This window comes from Struthio camelus, chromosome 5, assembly GCF_040807025.1.
Source record: "Struthio camelus isolate bStrCam1 chromosome 5, bStrCam1.hap1, whole genome shotgun sequence".
In the NCBI taxonomy this organism is placed as follows: Eukaryota; Metazoa; Chordata; class Aves; order Struthioniformes; family Struthionidae; genus Struthio; species Struthio camelus.
In genome coordinates this window covers 41,595,748-41,616,974 of record NC_090946.1, presented here as the reverse complement: position 1 = coordinate 41,616,974, position 21,227 = coordinate 41,595,748, and the positions used below count along the sequence as shown (strand labels likewise).

At 42.1% G+C, this 21,227-nt stretch overlaps 1 protein-coding gene across 6 annotated transcripts in view; it reads left to right on the top strand.

Annotated features, from left to right (window-relative positions):
* Positions 1-21,227, top strand: part of RPAP1 (RNA polymerase II associated protein 1) — a 43,219-nt gene that overhangs the window by 6,431 nt on the left and 15,561 nt on the right. For all 6 annotated transcript variants that reach the window (XM_068945939.1, XM_068945936.1, XM_068945938.1 and 3 more), the window contains 11 exons: positions 1,139-1,319; positions 3,453-3,629; positions 5,711-5,911; positions 10,589-10,704; positions 11,106-11,204; positions 11,664-11,765; positions 13,404-13,571; positions 15,880-16,062; positions 17,898-18,032; positions 18,204-18,383; positions 21,013-21,170. In XM_068945939.1, coding sequence (XP_068802040.1) covers positions 1,139-1,319; positions 3,453-3,629; positions 5,711-5,911; positions 10,589-10,704; positions 11,106-11,204; positions 11,664-11,765; positions 13,404-13,571; positions 15,880-16,062; positions 17,898-18,032; positions 18,204-18,383; positions 21,013-21,170 — 1,700 coding nt within the window. The remainder of the gene's footprint in view (positions 1-1,138; positions 1,320-3,452; positions 3,630-5,710; positions 5,912-10,588; positions 10,705-11,105; positions 11,205-11,663; positions 11,766-13,403; positions 13,572-15,879; positions 16,063-17,897; positions 18,033-18,203; positions 18,384-21,012; positions 21,171-21,227) is intronic.

Sequence of the window (21,227 nt, the reverse complement as noted above, 5' to 3'; positions counted from 1 at the left end):
AACTTTGAGGCAGATCAAATCTGCCCTCTTGTAATAGAACTGATCCTGTTCCATCTTATTTTTCATGGAGGACCAATATGTACTAATTAGCCCATTAGGTTCAGGTAAGTCTATGCTTACTCCAGTTGTACCTGATTCCTACTGGAAGGACATTTGAGTGCAGTTGCACTGGTATCTCTTGCTTCCTGGATTTTGACACACAATTTCTTCTGAGGCTGTAAATCGGGAAGTCATGGCTGCTCTCCTCAGTCTAGCTACTGCAATAGCACAAGTTGCTGGGTGAGTGGGAGTCAGATGCTGGGAAATGGTATGTGATTGATAGCAGTGGTTGCTTTGAGGTGGTAGCTTATTTTGAAGGACAGCTTTTTTTCTTTTTCTTTTTCTTTTTTTTTTTTTTAAAAAGAAGGACTTATTAGTCCTTATTAGTCTCCTTATTAGTTTTTTAAATCACCAGTTTTGTTTACTTGACGCAGGAGTGCACAAAGCAGCTAGTAAGTGTTCAGGCTGCCTTTCAGGCTTCTTCTCTGGAATGGGGACATGCAGGAGTCTCTTTTTATTTTCTTTTTTTGCTTAGTCTGCTTTGGATTCCTTGTCCATCAAGAGCTGTTCAGAGCCTTGCCTTTCCTTCACCAGGATAAGCAGCACAGTAATTTAGTCAGGATTATTTTAGCATCACTTGCCCATTTCTTTCTGTGTAAATTTCTTCACCCTGCTGCAGTCTAATCACCTTATAAGAAGCCTGTTCCAAGCGTGTGGTGAGTATAGTACAGCCCCATTTATCCTCAGAAATGCAAAGTATTCAGCTGTGCAGCGTTCCCAACCAGCAGGAAAGCTAGAACTGTTTTATTTGGTGATACTTTAGCTGTATTTGCCTAGCCTGAATTCATTAACCATCTTTCTTCAGGCAGCAAAAACATTTGGTTTTTGTCTCGCTATCCTAGTGTTAAACCATATGCTGAAAAGGAATAGCACATGCACAGAAAAGGACAGGTGGCTGCCAGCAATTTCTCTTTTGTCATGTCTGAAAGTCTGACTTGAGGATATCTTTTGGATCAGATCTTTTCCTTTGTTAGTGATGTGTTTGCGAGGGAGTCTGGAGAGGAGAGTGGTGACACACGTGTAATTTCCCTGCTTGCAGGTGAAGGTGGGATCTGGAAGAAAAAGCATCTTTGCGCAAAAGATCGCAGCAAGAAGAGCTGCTGAAAAGGCAGCGACAGCTCCCTCTGCTGCCGAGTGCGTGCAAATACGATCAGTTCCTGTGGGTACCTTGGGTCCTGAGGGATCAGAAGGAGAGGCACCCCTCCCCAGCCTCGGTGTCGGTAAGTGGAGGAGGTTTTGCTTATCTAGCCTATCGTATTTGCATGGCCTTAATCACTAAGTTCTGTGCGTCTTTTCTTTAAATTAGGGAAGCAACTTTGTCCTCAGTTTACAGGTCACAAGATCATTTGGAATGCCTGTGGTGTGACGGGGATTTGAAACTGAGACCCAAATCAGTGTTCTGAAAATTGGGTCAGCTTTCTCAGTAGTTTCCTTTTGTTACACACAGGACTAAATGGAATTTTTCTTTAGGTTCTTGTCCTCCTTATCCTCTCTGGTTGCCACATGGAAAGCTTTTCTTGTTTCCTCAACGATTTCCCCAGGTTTAGGAAAGGGATTCTTTTCCTTGTGCCTGATGAAGATGGTTGAGACCTCTAGGATACGGGTTCTTATTTCTACCTAGAAGCTGAAAGCTGAGTCTTCTAACACTACATCCTCTGCAATGAGCCTGTGGCTTTGCTCCGTAAGGAATGCTGTGAGGCACTGCTGATGAGTCAGTGCCGCCTCCAACAGTTATTTGTCTGACAGCAACGTGACAAGGAGAGATGAAACCAATTCAACTGGTACCACCATCTCCACGCTTTTTTTGTCTTGGGCAGTCTTATCTGCCTAGGACCACCATGTGTTTAGGTTTTTCCCTGACCTCCTCTTTTCCGCATTGAAATGGAGGTCAGGTGGCATTGGAGGATTTTTGCCGTTTGTGTAAGCTTTCGGTCAGACCTGATCCCTGTCAGAGCATCAGTAAGCGGGCTCCCAGCAGGCCATGCTGTGCATCCACAAATTCACTGTCTGGATCAATTACTGCCTGTCTGACATTGCTTACTGTGTATCCTGGTACAATAGTGCGTGCATACCTCTGCCTGAGATATCCCAAAGGGAAACACAGCAGCTCTGCAGCTGCAGTCCTCTTGAAGGAAGAAAAGAACACTTCTAAAACCCAGAGGGATCATAAAATGGCTTGGCCTGCTCCCCCAGATTTCTGGGGCAGAGGATTTGCAGGAGGATTGCTAGAAGCAAAGGAAGTAGCTCTCTCTCTTGTAGTAACGAAGTATTTGTCTGCTAACTCCCAACTCAGTTGTTGGCAGTGGGAGGCTTGGTGAATCCAGGCCACTGTACTCCCTTACCTCTTCCTGCTCGGTACACAAGACTGAACTGCTCTGGAAATGACATGAGACATTATTGATGTTGTGATGAGTGTGGTCACTGCTGTTTGAACAAAGCTTTGATATTTTCAGGATTTGCTGGTCTGGGGTCCTTGGAATGCTCCATGTCACTGTATAGAGCTAATGTGGCAGGTGATAATAAAGATGTGAAGTCAGGTCCTTGTACAGCGAGCTACAGGCCAGCTGGAGGGTCTCGCTCTCAGTGTGATAAAAGCGGCATGTTATCCTGCTGCTAGAGTTAAATGGAATGAGCCTTAAAAAAGGATTTAGATCAGGCGATAGAGGAGACTTGTTTTTGCTCAAGGTAGTAAAAATGCCCCCTGCTAGAAACTGTAATATGTTCAGCTCTTAAAGGTGAATGCAGAACATCTAGAGGCAAATGTGCCTGTGTAGTAGAAATTTATCTGTTAGCTCCTGCTGTTTTCTGTTCATTGGCGTGCGCTTTAAGCTGTGGCTTCTGAAAGATCTGAATATTTTATAAAATAGAGAATGGATCCTGTATCACAACAGAAACGGGATTACAGAATTATTTTCATTCTCTGGCTCAGCAAATATTTACTAGGTCATGGTTCGGCTGACATAAAAGATGTAGGTTCAGGTCTCCACAGCAGAGAAAAGAATCTCATGTTCACTAACCAGAAGAATGCCCTGGCCCATCTGTTGTGAGTTATACTTAAGTTTGCCCTTTCTTTCTGTTGCTTTGCTTTAAAGAAACAAAATATCTCTCCCTCACCCTGCATACCCCTACAGAAATAGTGGCATTTTGAAAATGGTGTTTTACTGTGGCATGGGATCAAAGGCCAAATATTTTAATTTTAGTTCAACTAAACTAAGCTTCTTTACCCCTATTTTAATTCAGCTAATAAGGTGAAAAAATGAAGTTGCACAGCCCTGGTGATGACAACATCCACAAGAGTTGGTAAAGCTGTAGACACTTAAGTCACTAACCACTTTCATTGCTGGATCTTCTAGATAAAACTGTTGACTTCTGGACCTCTCAGCGGCCCTATATTATCACGGGAGAGGGTCTTGGAAATGAAAAGAGTGAGCAGGAAGCTCAGGCTATTCACAAGGAGAACTTGGAGAAGCTGCAGTCCATGTCCCAGGAAGAGATCCTGCAGGAGCGAGAGAGGCTTCTGGCTCAGTTGGGTATGTGCTTCCCTGGATGAATCCTCCTAGAGGCATGGAAGTTTTAAAGCTTAATATGTAGGTGCTCTGAAGATGCACCAAATATACAGGTCGAAGATGAGAGCTTGGGATCCCTGTACACTGCATATCTAGATCTTCTAGTTTCTTTTTCATGTCAGTAGCTTGCGAGTATGAATTAAATGTGAAGAGATTTAAGATCGCTTATGCCTCCGTGAGAGAGGGCTTAGTCTAAGACCAAATCTTGTCTCCCCTTTGCTGTGGGATAAGATTGTCCATGCGGTCCATTACTTTGCACACCTGATACCTGGTTACGTGTGCATATATTGTCATCCTAAGATGTAATTCATTGAATCAGGTAAGAAAGCAAAGCCATCCTTAAGATGGCCATAGCAATGCTAAAGTGCTAGAGAGCTGTCGGGCCTTTCCTTCCAAAGGACCTAAAACTTGGGCCAAAACTGTCAGTACTGCCAGTACTTGGTCCCGACTGCCAGAAAACTGTCAGTTTTCAGGGGAAACGTGGCTTATGGGAGATTTCAGTTCCAATCTGTATTGGACAGGGTGAAAATCTTAAAACTAGTGTTACACTGCTTCAGAAAGTGTCCTAATCCTCTGCCTGTTGGGTGCAGGCTTTCTAACTGGGGTCTGGTCTCTAGAGTCCTGTCTGCATAGTGCTTTGGGAATGCCTGTCAGTGAGGGTTGAAGACAGGATAGAGGAGAACATTGGGTGTCATGTGTTTGATAGGTCTCTGCATGTTCTAGGGCCGTGTAAAGCTTCCTGGCATTAGTTTCAGTGATTTTGCGTACTCAAGAAAAGCAGGCACTTACAATTTAGGTGTTAGACCAGTGATTTTGAAGTTTTCATTGTTTCAGGTACTCTAGCATCAAATTCAGGCATGAATGGCATTTCAGATGCATAAGTCCCTTATGGATTAAGCTTATAGATGATATTAATTATCTTGACCTCATTGCTGGTTCTTCTTGTTGCCCATAAGGAGTGTGCAGCAATTAGTAGTGTAGGATTGATCCATGCATCCTCTTTAAACTGTTTCAGAGACATGAATGTCACTTCCTCTCGGAGTGACTTCTCTCAGGTACAGAGGATAGCTTGTGTCCTTTGTCCTCCAAAGAGTAAATAACAGATGTAGTTGTTATATTCTAACTGTTGTTTTTCACGTCCCTGACATAGTTTATCAGGGGATCTCTGTACACTTTAGACACAATGCACAGGCTCTTCCTGTTCCTCTCTGGCACAAACATCCCAACACTGTCTTCTAGATGGAGAATGCAAGGAGAAAATATGCTTTGCTGGAAAAAATGTGGGATATCTGTGGTAGATCTGAAACTAAGATTATAATGTTCTGACACTGCCCTGTTTTAGAGTCACAGGAATATTATCTGTCCTCCAAACACCACCCCCTTCCAAATATTCCCCTTCCCCTCTAAAATGAATGACCACTTACGTTTTCTGGATGTTGTCAGACCATAATTAACTGTCAGGATGGGGAGTCAGTTCAGAAGGAACAAGAAATCTCTTCCTCCTAAGCTAATATCTAGACCTTACGCTGCAGCTCTGGTGCAATTCAATAAAGAGTAGGTAAATCTTTTTGTGATGCCTTTCTGTGTATTCTTGTAGCCTTTAGATTGATGCCATTGAGCAATCCACAGGCAGGGTAGGCAGACTGTCATACCTGGGTTCAGCCTATAAATCACAGACCAAAATTCTCTCCGTGATGAATAGTCTCCTATGGATGTAGCTTGCCAGTAGCAGTGAGAGGAAAGAAGCAATTCTGTTTCCCGTTGTAAGTCAGGAGAATAAATAAAAACTTTTGTCGTTGCTTTACCTTGAAAGACTTTTATAAGTGATTTCTATGGTGTCATTTCACCAGTCAGTTGTCCCCAGCTTATGTGATCAAGAGGCCATGAAGTAGTTAAGTGCCTCAAAGAAATGACAGCTGGCACAGAAGAGAGGGTATGTGGAATGGAAGTGAAAAGGCAAAAACATAAATAGCAGGAGCTGGGCGTATGAAGTATTTTGAGATTTCTTGCCACTTCTCTGTCTGTCTCTTTGTCAATACTTGCAGATTCCAGTTTAGTTGCTTTCTTAAAGTCACGACGTGATGGTGATGAAGGCCAGAAAAAGGAATTAAAAAAGGAGCGGGACGGGCCAGAGGAGTCTTTGGAAACTGTGCCTCAACATGGTGTAGGAGCATCTCCTTCCATACAGGGATCAGACATGGAAGAATCTGTAACGAAGGAAGAAAATGAAAAAGTAGAAAGCACAGGTAAAAAACAAAATGCATGTTGTTAACGCTTTGAACATGAAAGTAAGGTTTGTATGGTGCTTGAATCATTCCAGTTTGGAGTTCTGTGGCCCTTTGTTAACAATCCAAATCAGTTTTGTCACAATATTAAAAAATAAAATTGTATTTGGGTCCAAGTGAGAACATCCATGTTATTTTTAGTTGAGCTCCATGGATTAGAAAGGTGATACTCTGTGTAACAGAGGTGATCTGTGCAGTGGGAGATCTCGCTTGTTTTTTGAGATTCATTCCAAGGTCCCTGGAGGGAAAACGTTTGACACAGTAAGCACCATTGCTTTTCCATTTTGTCATGTAAGCAGGGAAGCAGAAGAGCGTGGTGGTGAGATGGAGCTGCTGCTTGAATAGTTGCTTTTAACTGGGGAGTTCTTGGGGACAAGAGGGTGTTGGGTAGCTCCCCCTTTTAAAAAAAAAAAAAAAAAAAGTTGCTCGTTTGTTCGCAAGATAGCATGGAGATGTCAGTCAATCTTGTTTCAGTGAATTTGCTCATGTCACACATACGTCCCATTGTGAGCTTGTTCCCGATGGCCTCACTGTGTGGCTTGTACCTCAGCCCATGCAGTGATTTCCAAAGGATACAGCTCTTGTCCTCGTATGCTATGGAAGGAGGGAAATATTGAGGGGCAGAGTGTTTCTCTGCTCTTTTGGAAGACCTGTGCAGAGTGGTTGCCTTTTGCAACAGAACACTATTACTCAATCTTGCAGTCGATTCTTACGTCTTGTATCTTTTGATGTCGCAAGGGAGCGACTGAGCATGTAAAAGGATGGAGATGTGGAAGCTTGCTAGTAGAAATCTTTTTCTTAGCTTTCCAGCTGGCATCAGCCCTGTGGCTACTGTGTGCTCATTCACTCTGGGCATTTTCTGTCTTTGCATCTGAAAACGATGTTCAGGCTGACTGGTGATTTCATCTATTTGCTTGCAGCCTCCAGACATAGATCCCAAGCCTGTCCGCTTTGCTTACAAAGTTCCATTCTGTACTGCATTTGCAGTGAATTGGCTGCCCCTGTACGGAGTACCTGCTTAGGCTACAAAGCACATGAAAAGTCAGGACATGCACACAAGAATCCTAAATGCTCTAAATGGTGCGTGACAGATGTCCCATGTCACCTCAGTATTGTATCATTTTCAGCCTTCCACAAACGCTCCATACCTTCCTTTCTTCTGCCTTCTCCTTCTAGAAAGCCTCTAACTTGCAGCTTACGAGCTCCCCCAGTCAAAACTCGTTTTCCTTTGTCTTTCTGAAGGCAGGGCAAAAAGTATCCTTTTGCTGCCCGTTCCTTGGGGAATTGAAATAGGCAAGCCAATAGCAGGAGTAATTCCGCACTCCTTTAGGAGGAGCTGGGAAGAATTGGTCTTCACAGTTCATAAAATTTGGTTTGGCCTCTTTCCAAGTAGAAGGCAAAGTTATCAGTATCACCAGTACAAAAGAGGGATCTTGGTCTCCTCAGAAAAGTAAAGGTCAGAACAGTCATATGGTTACTGGATCCATTGAGATTGCCTGCCTGTATGTCTCTGCATATTATTTGCATCTCCTATTCCCCCTTTTAAGTGACTTGAGTGTTTGCTCAGTTATTTTTGGGCAGGTTTCCCTCTCGCTTAATTAACTACGTATAATTGCCAGCTGTCCCCTTGTTCCAGTCATGCTAAGGAAGTCGCCACTGATGCTGCCTGTGCTGGTCCTGCTTTTTTTTTTTTTGCTCACAGGAGAAAGCTGCTTTATCCCAGGCAGCTAGAGCAACCTTTACCTCCTCAGGGCAGTTTCTCAGAGAACAGAATTACTTTCTCCTTAAGCTTCTGCTCTCATTGTTGCTTTCTTCCCTGCATTTTTCTTTTCAGCCGTATCTTTTTCTTTGTCATGATGGTAGGTTCCCATTCTCATTTTCCCCCACGCTTTCTTCTGTTTCTGTAACATGTATCTCTCTCAGTAGCGTGCTTCTCCTGCATTTTCATGTTGCTCTCTGGCTGTCTTCATCTCTTGATCCTCATTTCTGATGCAGTCTTTTTGTCCCAGTGCACCATGCAGGCTGACTAAAGAGGCCTCTGAATCACTCCTGAATTTCAGCTTGGTGTTTGTGAGAGATAACAACCATTTACCACTTCCTTGATAAGAAGGTTGGGTGAGCGTGTATATATGTGTGTATAAACATGTATGTATGTATTTGTATATGTGTGTGCATACACAGGCAGGGGAAGGAAAATTTGAAGAAAACACCTCACTCAACAGTTGTTTTACTGTTTCTCCCTAAGTTTTACTTTTCCCTGAATCCATCTTAATCAAAAGGACTGTCTTTTAGTTCCAGAACAATTGAGTGCGCAAGTAGCACTAAATTAAGTGACGTTCTTTTGCTCACCTGGGAGTGGTAGAAGTGGGTTGTTAGGCCTGTAAAGACTGAACAAGATTGTAGTGGTGCTCTTGGGAGTAGCTCAGTGTTCAGAGTGCCGTGTGCTGACAACATCTTTTACTTCCCATGGAAGACTGCACAGGAGAGGAAAAGGGGAATTTTCCCAGGAGATTTCAAATCGCGAAGAAAGAATGAGGTGAAACACAGCTACAAAACCAAGGAAAGCCTTCCCAGCACCTGAGTTTATGCCTGCAGCCCATCTTGGGCAGCAGGAGAGGTAAAATATTAATTTTACATTACCACTTAGTGTTGGGATTTTGCATCTGTTAGTGCTCGGGAGTAAACTCATCGTGAATAACCCAGCAGAAATGGTTGTTCTGAATCTCCCAAGGGAGAGGATGATGACATAAAGGAACAAGATTGCTCAAAAGTCAAACCTGCCTCTCTAATGAGATAAAAGACTGCTGTTTCTAATAAACAAGATACTGAAGCCTTTGTCCAGGAACTGTAATCTTATCAAATGGAAAAGTAAATCTTGGCACTGGGACAAAAGGGAAAGCAGAGCAGAGAGGAAAGAGGTTAGTTGGTAGCCTTTAATATAATGCAAGTCTGGAAAAGTTCAGGACAAATGTTGCTGACTGCCAGCTTGCCTTTCTGTAAAGGGATTTCTCAGCAACTGAACAATCTGCTGGTGCCTTGGAACATGTATCTGTCTTTTCTTGTTGACAAGATCATAATGCTAGGGGCTGATGGTAATATGCGTAATCCTATTCATAGAATGATTAACTCAACCCTATCAATTTAATGATTAATGGAGAAGGAACAAACAATTTGTTGAATTACAAAATTTGATTTCCTGTGGTTTTGCACCCACCACCCACAAACATTCCACTTCCTTACGTTTCAGATGCTTTTTGTCTTCTCTTCAATTAAAACATGTGCTAAGCCTTTGGCTGAAATTCTGTGGAACAGCTTTCTGGCAGGGGAAGATAACTCTGTGCTTGGTTCCTTGCCTGACTCAATGCCACATTGATCATAAGGGTGAAGCTGCATCCTACGTGTAATGAGTGCTCTTCCTGAAAATTTATCTGCTAATTGGAGGAAAGTAAAAGGTTGAGTTGCAGGCCATTATCTGCGGGAAAAGATCTGATGAACGAAGAGCACCTCTATGGGGTTCATTGTTTCTTGCAAGAGAAGACTAGAGCACTAGGATTAAGAGCTGCAGTGCAAAGGAATTCTGAGCTTGTTTTGCTCCAGTGGGAGTGAGGGTGTTGCTTTTCATGCCCTCAGTCTGCCGATCACAGTGCCTGTTCCTGTCCGTATGTGTGATTTCTCTTGAAATAGCTAAGACTTCTCATCTCTTCTCAAGCCAGTATGGGATAGTTTCCTACTAGCAAAGCTTCACCTTTGCTACTGTTTAGGTAGCTTCCAGTTAAGTCTCAACTTGCCCTTCTCTTGTGAGATTCTTCCACAAGCTGATCTATCTCTTTCCTAGAGCATGTCTCATGATGTCAGTCATAAATGTCTCGTTTCTCAAATTCTTCTAGTCAGAGCTCTTTCTGTTATGCTCATTGAGCATATCTCTTCCCTTAGTGCTTGCACCTTTCAAATTCTTGCTCAACTGTTGAGCTTCCCCACAGAGCTTTTTCTCAGGCTAGCTGTGTGTATTTTTAGCTGTTTTGATCTTTTCCTTGTAAGTCGATCTCCTCAAACCTTTAGAGGGACCTGTAACAAGGGAAAATAATGCAAGTGCCATGGAAGCCTGAGCAGTAGTATTGCCACTTTCTTCAATGTATCTAGATTGAAATTGTACTAGCATCTTTAAAACCGTACTTAATTCCAGGCCAATAACTTGCTCTGATCTCTGTGCATTGCTGCTTCTTTTGAATTGTTTCACACGTACACACATGCTCCCTTCTTCCTTTCCTTCCTCTTGCTTTGATGATATTAGTTTGCCTTTCCCAAAAGTAGGGCTAATATTAATTTTCTGCCCAGGTTCTGATCTCTGCCTTATTTGTCTCCTAACTTCTGTTCAACTTCTCCCAAATTAGACTTGTCTGTGAATTTCATTAGTGCTGTTTACTTCCTCTTCTAGCTCTCGTGAAAGATTAAAACAGCTTTAAATCTTTGATGTTTATGCGTCAGCCAACCAGCAGTTTCAAAGTTGTTTTCTTCTTTCTTTACATGAATCCTGTATTTGATGCCGTCTTGAAGCCAAGTAGGTTGTCAGAGGGGGAAACAGTATTTTCTTAGTTTCTGCCTTGGAAGGTAAGGCCACGTTTTTTTTCTTTCCCAAAGAAGGCGATCTGCCTGTGAAGCCCAAGAAGGAATGGATCCACATGGATAATGTGGAGTTCGAGAAGTTGGAATGGATGAGAGATTTGCCTCCACCCCGGCAGAAGAAAACCAGAAAGGTTTGAAAGCAGAAATTGATTTTTTTCAGGTTGTTCGTGGGATGTGGTTCATCTTTCTCAGCAGTAAATTTTGAAGGCCTCATAAACAAGTCTTCTGGTTCCTCAGCCTGTAAGACTTCGTCAGGCTGAGAGATCCCATAGTCTTTTCCACGGGATGGGCCACGGTCAGTCCTGTCTCTAGTGCTCAAGAGTGCTAGGAAGTGAGAGTCTGGCAACCGTAATCTGTGAGTAACAGGTCTGAAAGCTAAGGAGAAAAAAATTGAGAGCATATCCTAAAAGATTTTGAGGAATTTTTGAGCTGCCAGCTTCCAGCAGTTGATTTAAGAAGTGTTATTTTAAGCGTTGGATGGAGCAGAAGGCAAAAGAAGTAAACTTTCTCTCCTTCCACCCCTTTATTGTAGGGAATGCAAGCTCGATTCAGTTTGAAGGGAGAATTGATTCCTGCAGATGCTGATTTACCTACTCATTTAGGCCTGCATCACCATGGAGAGGAGGCAGAGGTAGGTGTAATAAAACAGAAAGCAAAGAGTACACAGTTTTCTGTGTTCCATTTATCAGATCCCTTTTGTGTAAAAAAGCTTTTTAGTGACAGAAACTTTAGGAAAGTGTGGACAGATGATTTCCTTTTCAAACAGGCTGCTGGAGAGAAGTGGGTCTGCATGCATTAACTGCTTTGTCTGCTTTCAGAAAACTCCATTACTGCTTTTTGTTTTCAATGCCATTCAGGATCTGTGGTGTTGGAAGAAGATGCATGTGCCTCCTTTTCTTAAGTTCAGTTTTCTCCTGTCAAATTGCTAACTACAATCTGGCAATTGACACAAAGCAGCAAACAACATTGCATTGCAGTTTCTCCTGTTATGCAGTTTTTTACAGCTGGTCTTATTTTAAGGGGCCTGTTTTTGTCTATAGCTCTTTTCTGTTGGTCTTCTGGTATTTATTTTTCTTCCCTCTCCATTTAGAGGGCTGGTTATTCTCTCCAAGAACTCTTTCATTTGTCTCGCAGCCAAGTTATTCAACAGAGGACCCTGGCTCTACAGGTTTTGGGTCGTATCGTTCAAAAGGTAAGTGACTTTCTGTGGAATTCCTCCCCATAATTCAAGCTCCTGTTGGATTAGGGCTCACGTTCTCTGGTACTAGTTATTTGCTTTTGACTATTCAGTCAATGTGAGCAAAATCACTAGGAGGCATTCTTTTTACAGTCTCTTCACTATTAGAAAGGTAACAGTGTTGGGACTTTTTTTTTTTTTTTTTTTCAGAGAGTCTGTTTTTTTGGAAGCATATGTTTCCAAATGTTGTTCAGCTGCAGTGCTGCAGCTTTCATTTCATTATTTCTCTGAACACAAGTTATTACAACTTTTTTTTTGGTTACTTTTGTTGCAAACGTATCCTTGGCAATGACCCTTCCACTCCTGTTGCCTGAGCCAGCTTCATGACTTGAAGCTTGTGCTTGTTCTGTAGGAGGTTGAGAATGAACCAGCCTACTCTTATAGCAAAGTGCCAACACCGTAAAGCAAAACGAATATTTATCTCCACCTATGCACCTTTCCACCTAGCTCTCAGGCAAAGTGCAAACCTTCCCTCTAACACGAAGGGAAGCAGAGAAGGAGAAACAGTGATCTTGAGAGGAAAGATGGGGCAGAATGGGGTAAAGTCAGAAGTTAGGTCCCAATTTTAGAAAGAAACATCTCCTGCAATAAGGAACTGGAGTTGAGTCTTCTTCTAGAACGATGAGAAGAGGAAATTAATAATTTTCTTATTCCCCTTGTATAGGAAATAGCTATTATCCCCATATTCCCTCTCCAAATTAGTGGAAAAGTGATTATTATGATTATTACTATAGTGGGATGGTTGTGGATTAGTCAGAGCTTGATTGATCTAAGCAAAAAAGAAACTTTCGTCCCCTAAACCAGGTGTGAATTATGGAAGCAAGTTGCTGAAATATCATTGGAATATGAAGTTATTTTAAAACTTTCTTTTTTCCTGGGTTTCCCTGGAGTCACAGAATTGTAAATGTAGAGAGATGTTTATAGCATGTAAAGCAGGGTGAGTGTTCTGGTGGGTTCAAGACTGCGCATTGTAACTGCTCTTGGGGCATGTACACGTGTACACGACTCTCTCTCGCGCTCGCGCTCTCTCTCTATGTAGAGAAGAAGAGGAAGCACATAACGCAGAAACAAGGGCCGTGCAGTAGTAGATAATGTTCCTTAAAGTCTATCTCTTCTGGCATACACATTTGAGTGCTCAGCAATTTGTGATGCCTGCCATGTGGGGCAGCCCTGGAATGTGGGTAGTCTGGATCAGTCAGTGATCAAAGATCTAGTGTGGAAGACTAAGTGCAATGAAAACAGCAGGTGTTCAGAATGTGGCTCAGGTGCTCAGTTTTATGGTATCTAAGCGGGTTTTACTGCATTACTTGCAACTGTAGGTCTTCCAGGGCCTCTGAGATCATAAGCATTTATTTTGCCCTTTCATATCACTGCTTGTGACTGAATGATTCAAAAGTGTCCTGCACCCATAGGTAATGTTGCAGTCTCCTTGGGGAACAGCTTTTACCTGGCAGAGCAGCCTGTTATGCTGACAGTACACAGTTTAGCTGCTTTTACAATTGAAATGGGAAGTGACCAGTACACAGAATGTTGATATGTACCTGGTTGAGAGGAGACAGCTGTAACGCTGGCTCTGTATGGCCTATGTTTCAGTCCAGGGCTGGGGAGTTCACTTCCTCCTTGAAGGGCAGTGTTCTGCGTCTGCTCCTTGATGCTGGGTTTCTCTTCTTGCTGCGCTTCTCCCTGGACGATGCAGTGGATAATGTCATGGCAGCATCTGTTGCTGCTCTCCGAGCTCTGCTGGTGTCACTGGATGATGAGGTAAGAGAATCATTAAGTGCCCGTGTTGATTTCATACTGAGCTGGTTACCAGAATCAGAAGGAAAAGATGAGATAAGTAGCTCAAAGGAAGCTTGCTGGACAGGTTAGCTTAGTGGTCAACAGAACGCTATTGCTGCACTTTGGGACAAAGGCATGTGTTATCTTAGTCGGAGAGATTCAGACTTCTGTTCTCCTGTTTGAATTAGCTCTCCCCAAGTTCAAATTCAGCGCCGGCTGCTGAGGTTCTCTTCCGTCAGAGTTCTTTATGATCAATATCATGTCACTATGAATATAAGTGTAGTATTTAGTTCTTTCAATATGGCTTTTTATGCTGTTGGCTTCTTGCTTTGCAATTTTCCTGCTTCTGAACAGATAGTGACTAAATAGTCTTCCTGTTTCCTGTCATGCCTGATTCTCTCTTCCTCTCATTGTCCATTTCCTATTGTTCTTGCATGCTTTTTGTTACATTAATAAATACTCACTTTCCCTTCTCACATATCTGTTTTCTCCTTGGTGCTTTTTCACCTGTCAAAAGGCTGAAGCTTCTTTTGGGTATTCAGAGATACTGAATAACCTTGAGCAGCAAGATTTGTGTGTCTTCCTGGTTGGGCAGAAGCAGACCACTATGGGCAAAGCAAGCTGTGGCCTGTGTTTGAAATTCCTTCCATGAGAGCTGCTCGTGTGTCAGGCTACAAAGAGACTGCTACTGGGGGAGAGAGTGGGCAGATTTCAAGAAGTTTCCTGCAACTTCTCCCAGGCCACCAGTACTATCCTTAGTGAGGAGGCAAGGGAAATAAAGGATTGGGAAGCTTCTCCCGCATCTTACTCCTTTTCTAAGCGACATGCCTAGTAGTGTTCTCCCAGAGAACACTGCCTTTAACATGCCTTTTTTCCCTTCTGATGTTACTTTAATTTGCATCTGTCTGCAGTGCTCTGTGTATTCTTAGCTCAAGACTTGTGGTGCAGTGCCTTATGTAAGAAGGGATTGCTGACTCTGTATGCCAAAAGCAGCACTAAGTGCTGTGTCAGCGTATTTCATCATTTGGAAGAGTCCTTCCTATACTCTCATGCCGTTGAGTTTCAGAAGGTATCTATCTGTGAGGAAGGGGCAGGGTTGGAAGTTGACATTCTTACGCTGGGTTTTGTAAGACAAACGGTGTTTATCCCTTCTGTATACACAGAAGATCAGCACATGAAAAATGTTGCCTAAATTTTTCCTTCAGTGGTCAATGGCTATGGGAAGTACCTTTCTGGTTTTATTTCCTCTGAAGACCTGGATACTGTCTTGACTTTTTCCTCCATTAGTGGAATGAAGACTGTAGTTCTAAACTCAGTATTTTAGATGGACTCCTAGCTCCATCCCCTTATGTCCAGCCTCTTCCGACTATACCATTCATTTGCTTTTCAACTTTAATTTTTTTCATGTCTGGTAACTTGCAACTACTTGGCATCTTTCATTTGTTTCAAGAAAATCTCAAACTTTAGCTGAAGTCTACCACTTTTTTTCTGAATAATAGGGTGATTATTTCTGATTATCAGATCAGGAAATTTAAAGCAGCTATTAAGTAGCACAAGCATTGGATTAAAGTTAATAAACAAATTAGTTTTCATGTTCTAAAACATTGTGGGGAAAGTATAGGTCTGGTTTAGTCACAATCCCTTCTCTTCAGAGTTGAAAGCTAATTTATTGCAGTGCTGCCCTAGAACTTGAGAGTTTTTGAAAATGTCATGGACTCTGAACAAAAAAATTTTGGGGTTTTTTTGTTTGTTTTTTTTTTCTGAAGCTGAGGGAAGTTGGAGGAAGAAAAAAAGGCTGAGAAGTGTGAATAAATACATTGGCTAGTGTTTGTTTTAACATAAGAAATTTAACATGACCATTCTTCATTATTTGTGACCCATGCAAGTTCTGCACAGGGCCAGACACAGGAACAAGGCTAATGAATGTAGAGTTTAACCTCTAGAGCCCTTGAGTTCTTTTTTTTTTTTAATTTTTATCTTAAACATTTTCCAGATAAGATGCATGTCTGTTCCCTGTCTGGTGAATTTAATTCACCTCACAATAGAATTACTTTTCTTAATTGCTTTTCATGGGTTCCCAAGTGTCTGTGGGTCGTAGGTTAAAATAACTTCCCTGAAAAACCATTGCCTCTTACTTGTACGCGTTTAGAATACCATGTATTGTGTTCTGTTTTCCTGGAGGGAGGTGGGAATCAGTAAAGCATTCTGTAGTCAAAAGTATTCTTGAAAAATTTTTCTCTTCCATAATTTCTTTGTGAAAATTTTATTTTACATGCTCCTCTCCTTACAGAAATATCTTGATTGGACTTTCTCATGGTATCAAGGAATGGCTGCATTCCCCTTTGTCCCCAACAATGAGGAGGAAGAAGAAGATGAAGAGGATGAACTAACTGGAACTGAGAAGTCTCAAGACAAAAAATTAAAAGATGAAAACAAGCCAGATCCAGATGTGGCCCGATATGATGTTGTAAAAGTAAGTGCAGAGCAAGGCCTGAAATCTTGTTAGGAAAATACGCTCTGCACAATGGCTGTGTGTGCTGTTGAAATTTGTACCTTCCTGTGGACATTATTGGAGCATTCTGAACAAGCATTAGAACTCTTCCCTCACTGTCGGTTATTATGTTGCTGTCATCTATTACCAGAAGGGTAATTTTATTGACCTCTGAAAATGTTGAGATTTGACCTGTGGCTTCGGTATCACTAACCATCTCTAATTTCCTTTGGGGAAATCAGCAACAAGCGTACAGATGACCTTGAGATAGATGTAGACACATATATATGCAGATACACTTTTTTTTTTTTTGTTCCAGATTTGCTGAAACAGTGCATATAAGACGTGGTTTTCAAGCTCACTTTCCTTGAATTCCAAGTGAAAATACTTCAGTCACTATTAAAGTGTCTGTATGCATTATTGCAAAGTTTAGACATGACCATTAAGCCTGGATAGCTCTGAACTAGTTAGACTTGCACACTGATGTTCCCTTTTCTATTTGGCATAAAGTAGCTACTTTCCCCCTTCATATTTGCATTCTTCATGTTTACATCATTAAGATAAAAAAATTATAACCTTTAGTAGGAATTCCTCATATATTTAAGTCTAATTCCACATTCCTGATATGAGAACTGAACGTAGTCATCTTTGTCCTCTCAAACCCAACCTTGTAGGTGGTGCTGAGGCAACTGCTTTTGCCTGCTGCACAGAAGTCTGTGATCACATCACCTACCCGGAACTGCTTGAGCCTGTATTTGAATGGCACTTGGTTATAAGCTTCACTGGGCAGATGCAATAATTTACCTGGGCATCTGGTCTCATTTAGTGGCTTCATGATTTCAGATCAGTTCTACTCAGTGACACTGACAGTGTTTTAAAAGACGTAACAGCAGAGGTATCGATAGAAGAGATGAAATCAATCTGTGGTTCTGGAGATGGTTGTGTGGTTCAGCATACTGGATTTTAACCTGTTCCAAGTAGCCTGAGCTCAGAAGAGATTCGGGATAAAATTCTCTGCTGTCCATTTTTTGTATGCTTCTATTTTACACCTGCTTATTGGCTGGTACAACCCAATTACTCCAGGCGGTCAGAAAAGGAATATTTAAACCAGTAGCTGAACTCAGTCAGGCCTAGAACTACAAAGTTACCCTGCTGCAACTTTTTTAAAAAAGTATTTGCGCTCCGAACCCAGGTGCTGTGGAGTTGCCTTTTCTAAGAACTAGGAATGCATAACGCTGTTGGTTAAATTTGTTTTGTAGTATTGTCACTGATCGTGGTCGTCTGTTCTCTGAGCCAGGAAAAATCACATCATCTTTCTACATCTCCCTTTTCCTACTGCAAAATAGGAATAAGTGTCTGTTCTTGGTTTCTGTCAGCTTTCTCTGAGGTAGCAGGTACTGTCAGCATTAGAGAAAGAGTGCTGAATTTAGTGGAAGTGATAGGCAGGTCAAAAAAGAGCCCGAGTACCTTTTCCAGTAACATTAGGTTTTAATTGTCCTTTATAAGAAAGATTATTTTCCTGTTCCCTGTCACTTACTCATGGTTTCATCCTCTGAAAAACAAAAGTATCCAAACCCTACCAGCGGTCTAATTTGGAACAAAAGTTCAGATGTTCCTGCTCTCTTGAGGTAACTTCTGCTTGTTTGCTTGCATGCTGGCAAATCAGCAGAAATTTGTCTCTTTGTTTCCCCAGTGGTGATTTAAAAACCTTTTCTCTGCGGAAGAATTGAATCTGCTTTTGCCTCCTAGCAGCTGCAGTGCAAGGAGCAAGCATTAGGAGCGTAATGAAATTCCCCCTCCCCCCCCCTCTCTTCCAGGGACTTTTGAAGACGCGGATCCAGCACCGGCTGAGATACATCCTTGAGGTGGTACGACCTGTTCCAACAGTAGTCCTGGATATCCTGCATATCCTCACCCACATAGCAAGGCACTCCTCTGAGGCATGCAGCCAGGTAAATCTCCCATTGTACAGGAGCTCAGGAATGGTGGAAAAAAGTTTGAGAAAGGGAGGAGAGGAGCAGATGAAGGTATGGTAAGGGAATTAGACAGGCTGATATTCTGCATGTGTTGCTGCCAGTATTGTTCCCCTGTAGTTATTTGTGCTGCCTGCTGTTCCTCTGCAGCTGCTTGACTGTCCTCGGTTGATCGAGACCATTGTCAGGGAATTTCTCCCCACACAGTGGGATCCCCGAGTGGCTGAACCAGGGTGTTTACTCGCCAGTGTCCATGGTGTTCCTTGTGCCGGTGCTATGAAGTTCATCAGGGTGTTGGCATCTGGAGGCCGAAATGCAACGGCCCGGCTGGTGAGTGATTCTTGAAAGAGCTTTTCTGATGGCAAAGGCCCATGTTCTGTGTCTTGCCTTCTACATACAGAATTAACTGGAGGTTATTCTGAGCTGAAGGGCTTGATTCAGACATGCCCAATGCACATGGGACTGGGAGAGATTGGTCAGGATTCCAACTGCAATCCCACTCTGGAGCGAAGTGAAGCAATAGGGCCACTAAAATTGATTGGAGCATCTGACATATGAGGAAAGGCTGAGAGAGCTGGGATTATTTAGCTGTGAGAAGAAAAAGCCCGGGGGAGAATCTTGTCAGTGTATAAAAATACCTGAGGGGAGGGAGTAAAGAAGACAGCGCCAGACTCTTCCTAGTGGGATCCAGTGAAAGGACAAGAAGCAATGGGCACAAATTGAAATACAGGAAATGCCACTTGAGCATAAGAAAAAACCTCTACTGTCAAAACTATCACAGGTTGCACAGGGAGGTTGTGGACTTCCTATCCCTGAATATATTCATAACCAAACTGGACACGGTCCTTAGCAACCTGCTCAGTTTGGCCCTGCCTGAAGCAGGGGAGTGGGACTAGATGATCTCCAGAGATCTGTTCCAACCTCATCTATTCTGTGACTCTAGGCTTGCAAACAGTTCGAGCATAGTGTAGGTCCTAGCCCCACAGTCTCTGCATCCCATAGCTGTCTTCTGCTAGTTGCAGGCAAACTTTAAAAATCACTTGGAAGACAGAATGGGAAGTGGAGTAAAGAAGCTAAAATAACTTTTGTCAGGAAGGTGCATATGTGTGTTTTGAAGGAATTGCTGATGGTATCAGAGTAATGTTGCCTTCTGCCACTGTACCAGTAGAGGAGCTGGCTCAAGCTTTTCAGTGTTTTTGTTCTACGTGATGCAGTTGCACAACACCGTGTGGCCCAGCTCAGTGATACTGGCAAATAGTAGATGTTTAGAACATATTTTCAGGTGAACTGCTCTGTACTCTTCCATGTTCCACTGATCTGCAGCTTAGGACTTTTTAAACCAGGGGTTGTACGGTTTTGTCTTTGTATTTTACAGTCCTAGTTGAACTTTCCTGTCATGAATTTGTTTTAATAACTCTGAGATCACTTATCAGTATTTCCAACCTCTCTTATCCACTTCTGGACAGGTTTTCCCCTTCAGAGACAATTGTATTCACTCATATAGGTCATCACATTGGTGCTATACATGCATAATATCTACCAATAGCAGCACCCAATACAGTGCATGGGCATCTCTTAGGATTTTCAGTTTTATATTGTTAATAGCATCTAATAAATTGCCATCCAGGAAATTGCTAACATCAGCAGGAGAACACCCATCCATGCTATAAAATACAGAGAAAAAGGTGCTGATAATGGATAGCAGGATATTTAAAGGCTGTAAGGAGCTCTAGGGACATTACAAAAAAAATGTTTTGAATTTTACTCTCTATCTCAGACTTTATTTACTCTCTATCTCCAGTTTTTACAAGGTGTGCGAAAACTGCATACAAGGTTCCTGCCATTCACGCATTGGTTCTGTTGTGCTCTGACATAGCTTGTGGCAGGCGCTTAAACATGGGTTTGAAAGCTAATCAAAAACTAAATTGAAATCATCAATATGGGAATGTTCTAAGATTTATTTTACTTAACAAAGTTTCTCCTCTGGAAGTAAATTAGACTTTGCCCTCTGTTCTGTAGGAGGAGTGTCAAAAATCATAGCTTGATTCATCAGTTCCTTTGCTTTCTTGCTGCTGTGCATTGATTTCGCTACAAGATGATTCTAAAGAGTTTGGATTTTTAACTATCTATAAAACATCCATGTGTTGTGAAAAGGACTTTGTCAACTCATTTGCTTAGGCAGAGCGCACATAAGCTTTTGCATGTGTGGGAGAGGGAAAAGAGAAGCTCTCTCTCTTATGGTTAACCATAAATATCCTGTTGTTGGGGAGGGTAAAAATTATTTCTAGAGAACTGTAAATGAGTCACATCATGGTTAGTTCAAGACTAAAATAACCTCAGAACATTTCCAAGGCATCAGAAACCTATAATCATATAACATTAATAGTCAGAGGTATCCTTTTTGTAAAATAAACACAGAATTATAGAAGGATTTAGGTTGGAGGATTGCTGAAAGCCATCTAGTACGACCTCCTAAAAAGCAGATCAGTATCCATTCAGTATTTTTGCGTACAGTGTTTTTCATAAGATATATCTTTACATATAAACTTGAATAATAAAGTTTTGCTTGTGACTAGTTAAAGAAGGATAAGTGTATATTTAAAATATCAGTTAAATGCTGTAGAGAGCGTTCAAAACAGGAGTGCAGGTGGACTAGACAAATAACTGTCAGGAATGATTTAGATGTAGTTGATTTGTGTTAGGAAAGGATTTTGGTAACGCCAGGCATCCGTTCCAGGAATGCCGCTTTCGTAATAGCTATTGACCATTTGTTAACCCTTTGTAGCATTCACCTTAAGCATTCACACAAGCTAAAGACAGATTTGAGCAGCGTCAGAGGAGTTTAGAATAAGCTGAACTGAACACTGCAGCTTTTTTGGTGTGTGAGACTAATGATCTGAGGCATGGAGTGATGCTTCATATCTCTGTGTCGTTTTGTTTCGTTGCTTTTGTTCTACAGCTCAACAAATTTGAAATGAAGAGTTGTTTAAGTCGATTTATAGCTGAAGACCCGCTGGATCTGCTTCTGCCAAAGGAAGAAGCCATCAGGCTAAGCACTGAAGCCTTCCGGCTGTGGGCTGTGGCTGCTGGCTATAGCCAGGCCTGTGACCTTTATAGGTACAGCACAAAGCTGGAGAAATGAGGATGGTGGGTGTGGGGGGGTGCAATAGAGAA